Genomic DNA, 13,022 nt, shown 5'->3' on the forward strand with positions numbered 1-13,022 from the left:
AGGGAGGAAAGAAAGACGAAGCCTTACCTTTTCTATTAGGTTTTTTTAACCTATAGCAATGAAATTTGGGGAGTCGATACTTTGTGCAAAACTGCTCCAAAAAGTCTCGTGCACCCATTTTCCAAACCCAACAGGTATTTTGGATTGAATGTGAAATTTATATCGAGTTACAGGGTGCATAAGTCTGATCCTCCTCAAAATTGGTGAGACTGTTCATGAGACATAAGAGCTTAAATTTTCAAAAATGGTGAGTTTTCACTCACGTGTCTGACCTAAGCAGGGTGCCAAAGTTGGATATTTTTTGGCAACATGCCATCTTCAGTAAATGACTAATAACTCCCTGATACAAGGTTAAGTCTTTTTCATATCTGGCATGTATGAGAGGTATCCCAGCCTGAACACGATTGCATTGAAATGGCATTTTTTTTACTAGACAGGCTCCTCCTACAAGGGAAAAAAATCAGTTTACCTCAAACCTGTTTCAGGGGAGCCTTAAGACATGTTTTGAGGTGCCGTATGAAAAATATTGATATTTCGTTGAAGCAGAGGGGTACAAACAGGAAAGTGAAAATGACCGTCTCGCCACAAATTTTGAACAGTCATAACTTGGCAGGCATACAACGTATCTGTGCCAAACTTCCCGTGCTTGTCATGGGTCATTTGCATCAACTCTGCAGCGCCAACTAGTGGCAACAGAAAGTCAGTCATTTTACTTATACATGTCTAGTTCTTTTCAGGTTGGTCATTTTAATTACAAGACCTTTTGTAATATTTCATTTTAAGGCCCATGTCCACGTGTCTGACGTCTGACATGTCCGATGACCCTTTGTTAGCCATTAAAAGGGATTTCTTCTGGGACTTCGGCAGCTTATAGAGCCATAAAATTTGGCACACTTGGTCGAATTGGACCAATTAGAAGATTCATTTTGGTTTTGAATAAGGATGTGGCTGCACTGCTCAGTAGTGCCTCCTATTTTGTAGGACCCTATTCAATAGGGTTTTTTTCTCCTAGGTGTGTGAATGTATTTCCCATCACAAAAGTCATTTGAATAATAAAATAATATAGAATGATTCCCTGACGCATGTATGGATAATTGTCGTGAGATAACCCTTATCGTGAGCCTTGCATCGCAAATCGTATCGTATCGTGATTGTAAACAATACTTAGTCACGAAAGTATTAAATGAGTCATTTTTTTTCAAAATGTGGACAAAGTTTGGACACGCCCGCTCCAAAAAAGCATCCAAGCTTCTCAACTTCCCCTTTGAAACCGCCTTGTTATTGCTTTAACGTCGAAATCGGTCCCCTTTACGAAAAGCCGTTTGAGCATTTCTTTCACGTTCTCGGTATTCGGCTGGTGTCACATGAGCTCAAAAGCTGGAGATTTTGGCGGGATGCTCAAACGACTTTCCACGTTGACCTCCCCGCTTGGCCACTTGGGCGAGAACAACAAGAAGAACGTGGTGGGAGGAACCCTTCTCAGCTTCCTCTTCTATGTGGTTCCTTTGTGGCCCTGCTGTGTCGTGTGCTAATAACCTGCGTCTGACCTGTGCTATGCAGCAACAACTAGCCAACATGCCCATTTCCGTGCAAATGGAAAGGCGTAAACTGCAAGTCCAGCCTTGATAACGGGGGACGTAACACAAAAATCTTTGGAATTTGTTTTCTTTGGAACAATTGGACTTCACAGACTTCACTATCAGTTGACTGGGCTCGGGGCCGATCCGTAGGGGGCCTATTTTCAAAAAGTTCAAATTCAATATTTAACCAAAGTCGCTAGCGAGCTAAAACCAAAACAAGCGCCTCCCTTAGGCATATATGAGTCTCCATGAGCAGCGACATCAAAAAATTCAAAGTCGTTCCCGAATAAAATCCCGATTAATTATTTTTTTTAGTATAACAAAAGTTAAAATGGCTATAAAATTCTCAAATTTTACGCTAGATTCACAAAAATCAGAGATAATCACCTATATTTTTAGGATCAATAGCAATATTTAACATATCATATACGTTTTTGCCCAAAATAGCAATTTCAATGTTTTTTTATTTAGTGCAAGTTTTTAACTCTCGAATAAAACTTCAATAAATCACTCAATTTTCGAGAGATAGTGAGAATGAAAAGTGGTATTTGGTATGTGACAAAATGGCTTTTGGCATGTGGCATTTTTTTGGTATGTGACAAAATGGATTTTGGTATGTTGCATTTTTTCGGGGGTTTGTGGTTAAATGGATTTTGGGATGTGGCATTTTTTTTGGTTTGTGGCAAAATGGATTTTGGTATGTGGCTTTTTTTAGGGGAATGTGGCATTTTCTTGGTATGTGGCAAAATGGATTTTGGTATGTGGCATTTTTTTGGTGCTGTGGTATGTGGCAAAATGGATTTTGGTATGTGGCTTTTTTTTTGGTATGTGGCTTTTTTTTTGGTATGTGGCAAAATTGATTTTGGTATGTGGCTTTTTTTGTATGTGGTAAAATGGATTTTGGTATGTAGCAATTTTTTTTGGGTATGTGGCATTTTTTTTTTTTTGCCACAGTGGCTTTTGATAAATATCTTTTTTTATGTGGCAAAATGACTTGGTATATGTTTTTGTTTTTTTGTATATGGCATTTTTGCAGGCCATTGACGGCTTGATGAATTTACCATTCATTTTGATATACCAAAAATAATTTTGCCACATACAAAAAAATGCTATATGTCAAAAGTCACTTTGCCACATACAAAAAATGCCACATACCAAAATCCATTTTCCACCAAAATCCATTTTGCCACATACCAAATAAAAATGCCACATACCAAAATCCATTTTGCCACATACCTAAAAAATGCCACATACCAATTAAATATGCCACATTCCAAAACCATTTTGCCACATACCAAATAAAGATGCCACATACCAAAATCCATTTTGCCTCCAAAATCCATTTTCCCACATACCCCAAAAAAATGCCACATATCAAAATCTATTTTGCCCCATACCTAAAAAATGCCTCATACCAAATAAATATGCCACATCCCAAAATCCATTTTGCCATATACCAAATAAAAATGCCACATACCAAAAAAAAAAGCCACATACCAAAATCAATTTTGCCGCATACCAAATAAAAATGCCACATAACGAAAAAATGCCACATACCAAAATCCATTTTGCCTCATACCAAAAAAATTCAATGTACCAAAATTCATTTTGCCCCATACCAAAAAAAAAAAAGCCACATACCAAATAAAATGCAACTTTCCAAAATCAATTTTGCCACATACCAAATAAAATGCCACATACCAAAATCAATTTTTTCCACATTCTAAAAAAAATACCACATTACAAAATCAATTTTTCCACATACTCAAAAAAATGGCACATACTAAAAAAACTGCCACGTAACAAAAAAAAAAAAAAAAAAATGCCACATGACAAAAGCCATTTTGCCAAATATCAAATACCACTTTTCGTTCTCGGCTCTGCTGCAATTTTCAGATTATCAGAAATTAAATACTTGAGGAAAGCATGCAGAATAGTCCTAATTTTACTCAATATACAATCACAAACTTGATTGTTGAATTCTGATGTCACTGTTGCCTCAGCACGTGTATCTGGCCCTCGTCATTTTTAGATTGAAATATTACATAAAATAAAACACGTAAAAGGTGAATGTTTTTCGTATAGACGCAGAAATATCTGAATTACTACTTTAATTTGGCCAAAAAAACGGGCAGTTAGCCGAAAATTACGTGATCATTTGACTGTAAAGGTACGCTACTGTGTATGGATACAACATAGTAGCCATCACAAAAAAAAAAAGAGCTTTTTAAATTGAAAAAAATTATTGTAAATAAATATGTACATCCTGGAATTTCCATAGATATGAACATAGAACAGTCTAGTTTCTTGGTTAAAATTAACAACAACAACAAAAAAACAGGCAGTTATTGTTCATTTGACGTAAATATTTCAAGCTAAAACTACGCAAATTTTTTCCATTCATTTTTTTTCCACGTTTCAAAGCGCTCATATGGTGCTGTTTAATATAATAATTACCTTGAGTCCTCGACCAAATTACTCTTGAGATACTACTGCCTGCTTCTATGCAGTGAAACATAGTCCTATTTCCACCTAAATCCGGCGTTTGAACGCAGCGTGTGTTTGAGTTGATCACACTGAAAGCCAAACGTTCTGCCTGGGTCGGCCCCCAATGGGAAGACGTGTCTTGTCAACTGATGGTGAAGTCTATGTTACCTTGTCCTTCAAACCTTTCATGTCGTTGTTCCTCCCCCGACGCCCCCGATTTGCTGCATGCTCCAAGCAGACGAGCCAAGTGGTTAGCACCCCGATTTCCTCTGTACTGTCTTTTGTACGTGAGCGCAAATCTCATCGTGTTTCGAATTTGTGGACGTGAATGTCTCCACGACTCTTTACTTTCTTTCCCTCTGTCTTTGTCTCCGATGAATTCCTTTTCTCCAGCCCGCAACCTGTCTTCGGGGTCCTCGGGCAACCTTTTTGAGCAAACTTACGCTAGCTTAAAAATGCTCATAAAAGGCGGCCCGTTCACCCCGATGCCAAGCGGGAACAATGTGGCGTTTCTAGGGGATATTCAAATTCTTATGCCTGTCAAGTGACGAGGTTTTAATGGTGTGGGGGTGAAAACGACAAAGTGGGATATGAAGGGTATATGAGTAAACACTTGGAAGACTCGACAAGAATTCCAACATGGATTCTGTGGCCATTATTTGACAAGTGGTGCCTCACAAGAGCAAACACAGAAAGGACGCAAAACATTATAAGCCATCAGTTGAATGTAAAAGAAAATACAGGTAGTCCCCGAGTTTTGTTCCGACGCTGGCGACGCAACCCGAATTTCCACGGGAATTAGAGTTAACCCTTTAGGTACCTCTAAATCTCAAAATAACCACCCAAAAAGGCCTAAAAGTATTGTATTTTGTTTAATGATGGAGGACACCAATGGCAAACAGGTCCTAGGTGAGGGGCCAGACAAAGCATGGCTCAAAATGACCCCTAATGATGAGTTAAACAAATGGACTCAAGTTTCCCTTGCCCGGACGCGGGTTACCGGGGTCCCCCTCTGGTGCCAGGCCTGGGGGTGGGGCTCGAAGGCAAGCGTCTAGTGGTCGGGCCCGTCCCCATGGGGCCCAGCCGGGCACAGCCCGAAAAAGCAACATGGGTTCGTTCCCTTTCCCATGAGCCCATGGGAGTACCCACCCTTTTTGGAGTCCTTGGAGGGTGTGCTGGAGAGCGCCCCCTCTGGGGACTCCCTTGTTCTCCTGGGGGACTTCAACGCTCACGTTGTGCAAAAAACAAAAGGGAATTTTTTGTTAATGTTTAAGTTTTTAAGTATATATCGAGTAGAACATAATTTTAAATCAGACAATGATTTGAATAAAAAATAAATACAGTGGGGCAAATAAGTATTTAGTCAACCACTAATTGTGCAAGTGAATATAAAGTAAAATAAATTAAGGGTCATTCAGGGGCCCCTATGGTCCTGAGGCCCGGGACAACATACCCGGTTGCCCTCCCCCGAGATTTTTATGCAACTAAAAAAATTAAAAAATACTGGCGACAAAATGGCGGACGACACTCTGGCGTCAGAAAATCACATTAGTCGAGTACGTCGTCACCCGGGGACTACCTGTACTACAAATTCCCAAAGCACAACACATTCTTGGGCTCAATTGTCACTTTCTGCCAACTGAAAGTACTCTGGTGTCTATTTTTTTCCTCCCAAAATTTTGAAAAGGTTTATGGCGGGGGTCCGATCGGTGAAGGTGGGACAGTGTGCTGTTCTTTCACCTTAACTTTATGGAAATCACAGCCTGTTGTGCTTGTTTTTTCTTCTCCTTTCCTCAGCCATCAAGGGCTTTTCGCCCCAGCACAAGATCACCAGCTTCGAGGAAGCCAAGGGTCTGGACCGCATCAACGAGAGGATGCCGCCGCGGCGGGACGCACTCCCCTCGGACGCCAGCCTCAACTCGCTCAACAAGGCGCTGTGCTCGGAGACCAACGGCACGGACAGCAAAGGAAGCACCAGCGGCGGCGGAGGGATCCAGTAGATCCCCAGGGCGGGGCTCCGGGTGGGGCGGGAACGGGAGTAAGGCATGTACGGGTCGCACCGGGGAGGGTGTCATGTCACTTGCTAGTCTTTGGATATGCCTTCAAATTATTCGTCAAATCTGCTAAGTTATTGCTAAAAGCGCCAAGGGCGCTTGGTCGGACGCCACTCTGCACGCGAGAGCGATAAGGATGGTTTTTTTCTTGTTTCTTTTCTTCTCGGAAGACCCTTGCTCATTTATACGGAGCTCCTAAAGGGAAATCGACAGAAATAAAATGAATGAAACCATCTGCGCACCAGAAAAAATTGGTAAACATTAGCGTTATATAGCATTTAGGCTAGCTGACGTTTGCTATGCTATAAGTTAGTCAATTGTTGCATTGTTGCAATTGGCTAACTTGCATTGAAAAATTCTGCAGCTTAAATGCTATATAATGCTAATGTTTGCAACAATTGGCCAACTTGCATCACAAAAGTCTGCAAGCTTAAATGCTATGTAATGCTAATGTTTACCAGATACGGACTAGAAACCATCTGGTGCACACAGGATGGCTTCTGATGCGCACTACATACTATGTGGTTTGAACCAGATTGTTTCTGGTGCGCACTATATACTATCTGGTGTAATCCAGATGACCAAATTGTTTCTGGTGCGCACTACATAATATGTGGTATGCACCAGATTGTTTCTGGTCCGCACTACATACAATCTGGTATGCACCAGTTTTTTTCTTGTGCGCATCACATACTATCTGGTGCGCACCAGATGGTTTCTGTGGTGTGAACCAGATTACCATATTGTTTCTGGTGCACACTATATACTATCTGGTACACACTAGATGGTTTCTGGTGCGCACCAGATTGTTTCTCGTGTGCACCACATACTATCAGGTGCACACCAGTTTACCAGATTATTTCTGGTGTGACCCAGATTACCATGTTCTTTCTGGTCCGCACTACATACTATCTGGTATGCACCAAATTGTTTCTGGTGCGCATCACATACTATCTGGTGTGCACCAGATTACCAGATGGTTTCTGGTGTGAACCAGATGACCAGATTGTTTCTGGTACGCACTACATACTATGCGATACAACCCAGATTGTTTGTGGTGCGCCCTACATACTATGTGGTGCACACCAGATTGTTTCTTGTGTGACCCAGATTACCAGATTGTTTCCAGTGCGCACCACATGGTTTCTGGTGTGACCCAGATTACCAGATTGTTTCCAGTTCGCACCACGTAGGTTCTGGTGTGAAACAGATTACCAGATTTTGGTGCGCACTACATACTATCTGGTGTGCACCAGATTGTTTCTGGTGTGACCCAGATTTCTAGATTGTTTCTGGTATGTGGTGTGCACCAGATTGTTTCTGAATCGCACTATATACTATTCTGTGTGCACCAGACTGTTTCTGGTGCGCACTACATATGATGTGGTGTGCACCAGGTTGTTTCTGGTGTGCAATATATACCATTCTGTGCGCACCAAATTGTTTCATACTTGTGGTATGCACTAGATTGTTTTTGGTGCACACTACATACTATCTGGTGCACACCAGATTGTTTCTGGTGCGCACTACATACTAACTGGTGCACACCAGAGGGATTCTGGTGTGAACCAGACTACCAGATTTTTTCTGGTGCGCACTAGATGGTTTCTGGTGGACACCAGATTAGCAGATTGTTTCTGGTGCGCACCACATGGTTTCTGGTGTGACCAAGATTACCAGATTGTTTCCAGTTCGCACCACGTAGTTTCTGGTGTGAAACAGATTACCAGATTGTTTCTGATGCACACTATATACTATGCGGTACGCACCAGAATTTGGTGCGTACTACATGTTATCTGGTGTGCACCAGATTGTTTCTGGTGTGACCCACATTACCAGATTGTTTCTGGTGTGACCCAGATTACCAGATTGTTTCTGGTGCACACTACATACTATGTGGTACGCACCAGATTTTGGTGTGCACTACATACTATGTAGTGCGCACCAGATTGTTTCTGGTGCGCATTATATACTATTCTGTGTGCACCAGATTGTTTCTGGTTCGCACCACATGGTTTCTGGTGTGAACCAGATTACCAGATATTTTGTGGTGCGCACCACATACTATCTGGTGCACACAAGATTGTTTTCTGGTGTGACACAGATTACCAGACTGTTTCTGGTACGCACTACATGTGATGAGGTGCGCACCAGGTAGTTTCTGGTGTGCAATATATACTATTCTGTGGGCACCAGATGGATTCTGGTGTGAATCAGATTACCAGATTTTTTTCTGGTGCGCACTAGATGTTTTCTGGTGCACACCAGATTACCAGATTGTTTCTGGTGCGCACCACATACTATCTGGTGCGCAGCAGATTGTTTAAAATTATTTCTGTCAATGTCCCTTTAAGGGCTCCGTACATTTACCTTCTTACTAACTATTGTACGTTTACAAAAACACAGCACTAAAAAGGACAGAACGAGCTGCCGTTTTTAAAAAAATATAATGTAAGGGTGTACAAACTAAGAACTATTTATTGATGATTTTTCTTTTTTTTTTTTTTTTTTTTGTTGCTCTTCTTATATTATAGCTCTGAAATGAATTAGGCAGTCTTAAAAAGAATGTTGTGGAAATGCCAAATAATGGAACGTTTTATGGTTATGTACATATTACGCTTACCTCAGGTTCTTTTGGTGTGTGCTTTGACCTGATTTTTTCTCTTTCTCTCTCCTGTATAATGGCTAAATGACTCGATAAGGAGCGATATTTTATTGAGTTTCATAACTGGAATTTTCATTTATCATTTGCTAATATGTTTTCAGAAGGAAAGGTTCGATTTAATAAGGCTTGCTGGAAACGAGTGTTCATTTTCTCTTTTGAAGTATTACGAACAAAGTGAGAATAGGAAACTTATATTGTGTAAAAAGAAAAAAAAAACAAGTGTCTGCCTATGCATGTTTTCTAAAAAGTCAAAGAACTGAAAAAGAAAATGGGAATATTTGAACTATATTGCTCTTTAGTGAACATATACTGGAAACATTTAACACCACGACGCGCTATGCCTTCTTTTTTAAGATGACGACTCCTGTTTTTTCAGCGGCGCTTGTACGTGCACACATGTCCAATTTACGCATGTTTGAAAATTCTCGTGAGGTGTGTTGGTTACCATGTCGGAGCTCAAAAATGCATGATTAGCCCTCGGTGTCATATAACAGGTTTCGAAAAGTTTTTTTTTTTAAATGTGCCACAGAATTTGTCATTTGGTTCTTCTATTCTAACCATTATTATTTGGAAACTCTGCTTTGTATATCAGTTACAGGTTTGATACTGCTCAATACTTTAAACAAAAAAAATATATATATGTTGATCTTTTTTAAGAAACTGCTTAAGTGCCCAAGTAATTCACTACATGACATGAAGCCTTGCTTTTTGTAATTTACTTCAAAACTGTTGGCAGATGAGGCATGCACTTGCAACTATGAAAAATTAGTATTTTATATAACTGTTCAATAAAAATGTGCATGAATTTCAACTCCAGCCATCCTCGACTCCACTCATTTTAATTAACACTAGCGGTTTGGCCCGGCATTGCTCGGAAACTACCTATGAACCATTGCGGGGGAACACATCATAAATAGCACCTTAGTTTAGACTCAAACAATGTAAAAAAATAAATTAATGAGGATCTAAGTATAACAAAAGAACAATTGGCTAACTTGCATAGCAAAAGCCCGCTATCTAAAATGCTATATTAATGCTAATGTTTAACAGGTGCGGACTAGAAAACACCTGGTGCGCACCAGATTGTTTCTGGTGGGCACTACATACTATCTGGTGTGCAACAGATTGTTTCTGATGTGACCCAGATTACCAGATTGTTTCTGGTGCACACTACATACTATGTGGTGCGCACCAGATTGTTTCTGGTGCGCACTAAATACTATCTGGTGTGCATAAAATTGTTTCTGATGTGACCCAGATTACCAGATTGTTTCTGGTGCACACTATATACTATGTGGTGCGCACCAGATGGTTTCTGGTGTGAAGCAGATTGTTTCTGGTGCGCACCAGATGGTTTCTGGTGTGCACCAGATTACCAGATTGTTTTTGGTGTGACCCAGATTACCAGATGGTTTCTGGTGCGCACTACATACTATGTGGTGTGCATAAGATTACCAGATTGTGTCTGGTGTGCACTACATACTATCTGGTGTGCATAAGATTACCAGATTGTTTCTGGTGTGCACTACTACATACTGTCTGGTGAGCACCAGATTGTTTCTGGTGCGCACCAAAGGGTTTCTGGTGTGAATCAGGTTACCAGATTGTTTGTTGCGCACTAAATACGATCTACTGTGCACCAGATTGTTTCTGGTGGGCACTACAAACTATCTGGTGTGCAACAGATTGTTTCTGATGTGACCCAGATTACCAGATTGATTCTGGTGCCCATTATATACTATCTGGTGTTCATAAAATTAACAGATTGTTTCAGGCGCGCACTAGATACTATCTGGTGTGCACCAGATGGTTTCTGGGGTGCACCACATGGTTTCTGGTGTGAACCAGATTTTTTCTGGTGCACACCAGATTACCAAATTATTTCTGGTGGACACTACATACTATCATTCTTCCCATCATGCATTTGGGCAGAACAGTTAAGTCGCTACAGTATCATTTACTGAAAGCAAAACAAAAATAATATTCCTATCTCTCAAAAAAAATATTGTTCACAAAAAGAAAAGCGCTCAATGCAAAGAGAACTGGCCTTCCCAATCATAATAGCTTTGGTCAAACTATTCAAACGTTTTGTTTAGCTCAACAAATACACTAGATGGCAATATTTAGTCGCAATATACAAACTCACATTTATCTTTTAAGAATTACAAGTTGTGGATCCCTTTCACAGAAAGAATGTTAATAATTAGGTGTCCCCGTGTGGTTCTGGGATTTTTGCTCACCGTTCTTATCATTTTGACACCACGGGGTGAGATCTTGCATGGAGCCCCAGATCGAGGGAGATTATCAGTGGTCTTGTATGTCTTCCATTTTCTAATAATTGTTCCCACAGTTGATTTCGTTACACCAAGCGTTTTACCTATTGCAGATTTGGTCTTCCCAGCCTGGTGCAGGTCTACAATTTTGTCTCTGGTGTCTTTCGACAGCTCTTTGGTCCTGGCCATCGTGGAGTTTGGAGTGTGACTGACTGAGGTTGTGGACAGGTGTCTTTTATACCGATAATGAGCTAAAACAGGTGCCATTAATACAGGTAATGAGTGGAGCCTCGTTAGAAGAAGTTAGACCTCTTTGACAGCCAGAAATCTTGCTTGTTTGTAGATGACCAAATACCCTAATTTTCGCACTATAAGGCGCACCTGACTATAGGCCACAGCCCACCAAATTTGGCACAAAAATGGCATTTGTTCATAGATAAGATGCACTGGACTATAAGCCGCAGCTGTCCTCACTGTATTATGGGATATTTACACCAAAAGATATTAACCGGTACAACCTTATTTGACAGCAGCATCATACGACCGACTGTCATAAGACCAAATGAACCATCATTAAACTTTGAACCAGTTACTGCAAAGCTTTATTGCTTCAAGAAGCTTCATTTGGCCATCACTACTCCCTTGGGGGAGACAGTCAACCTCTGCTGCCACCTGCTATTGACTGTTGTCATCCAGCATGCCTCTTAGCATGCATTGCAGTGCTACAGATGTAAATAACAATCAAAATGTATCTTCTGTGCTAATTATTTCTTCAGTTACTGTTCCAATTGTTTCATCAATTGCTAGTTATGGTATTTACTGACACTTTATTTGACAGTGGTGCCATAAGACTGTCATTACACAATCATAATTATGAAATGTCTTTGTCCGGAGCATTCATGAATGCTTATAACAGATGTCATTAAGTGTTATCCGGCAAATGATCTCACTTTTGAATGGATGCAAAAGATCCAAGATGGACAAAAATTGAATTAGTGACATAATTTGCCAAATGACACTTAATGACATAAGCATTCAGTAATGTCCATGATAGTGTCATTTCATAATTTTGATAATCTTATGACAGTCTTATGACACCGCTGTCAAATAAAGTGTTACCTAAAAAAAAATCAACAAATAAGCCGCACTGGACTATAAGCCACAGGTATCAAAATTAAGGAAAAAAGTAGCGGCTTATAGTCCGAAAATTACAGTACTTATTTTCCACTCTAATTTGGAAATAAAATCTTTAAAAATCAAACAATGTGATTTTCTGTTTTTTTCCCCACATTCTGTCTCTCATGGTTGAGGTTTACCCATTTTCACAATTACAGGCCTCTCTAATCTTTTCAAGTAGGAGAACTTGCACAATTGGTGGTTGACTAAATACTTATTTGCCCCACTGTTTTTAAAAATGTAAGAAAAAAATTGGAAGAGTTAAAACATGAATCTCCATTTTCCACACGTATTTGCATGCAGAAGAGGCAATCGAGGGAGGTCGTCCTCTCTTGAAAGTCACTTGACACCAGGATGACTTCACTCTATCACATCCCAATCTATGTTCCAGGATGGAAGGATGAAGAGGAATGGTGAGCACCTTGGACTTGACTGAGAGGAGGAGGCAAGTGTAAAGTAGCATTGTGCTAGGATGGGGGAGGGGAAGGGAGGCCTGAGAGTGACACGGCAACAGAAACATGGATGGAGTGTGGAAGAAGCCCATGAAGAATGAAGGAGTATGTGTATTTCTGTTTTTTTTGCAGCTTCCACGCATGCATGGGAGACTATGTACCACTATCAGATGTGGATAGCACACACATGCAGAAGAAAGTCTCTAGAAGGCATGGATCATGAAACATCGCGAAAATGCCCCCCACCACTATCAGTACCACACCCCAACTCCAACTCCCCCACCCTGCATACACGAGTGCAAGTCTGGACAGCCTGCCGGAGTACAGAGATGCAC

General features: G+C 40.6%; 1 protein-coding gene across 2 annotated transcripts in view; it reads left to right on the plus strand.

The window, feature by feature from the left end:
- LOC130927970 (protein phosphatase 3 catalytic subunit alpha) overlaps positions 1–9,785 on the plus strand; it is a 105,289-nt gene extending 95,504 nt beyond the window's left edge. Inside the window, exon 14 of one of the 2 annotated variants that reach the window (XM_057854124.1) lies at positions 5,865–9,785. In XM_057854124.1, coding sequence (XP_057710107.1) covers positions 5,865–6,067 — 203 coding nt within the window. In that variant the 3' untranslated portion in view covers positions 6,068–9,785. The remainder of the gene's footprint in view (positions 1–5,864) is intronic. The other variant, XM_057854126.1, reaches the window with a different exon arrangement.
- The last annotated feature ends 3,237 nt before the right edge of the window (positions 9,786–13,022 follow it).

Source organism: Corythoichthys intestinalis, chromosome 13 (assembly GCF_030265065.1).
Source record: "Corythoichthys intestinalis isolate RoL2023-P3 chromosome 13, ASM3026506v1, whole genome shotgun sequence".
NCBI classification, from domain to species: domain Eukaryota; kingdom Metazoa; phylum Chordata; class Actinopteri; order Syngnathiformes; family Syngnathidae; genus Corythoichthys; species Corythoichthys intestinalis.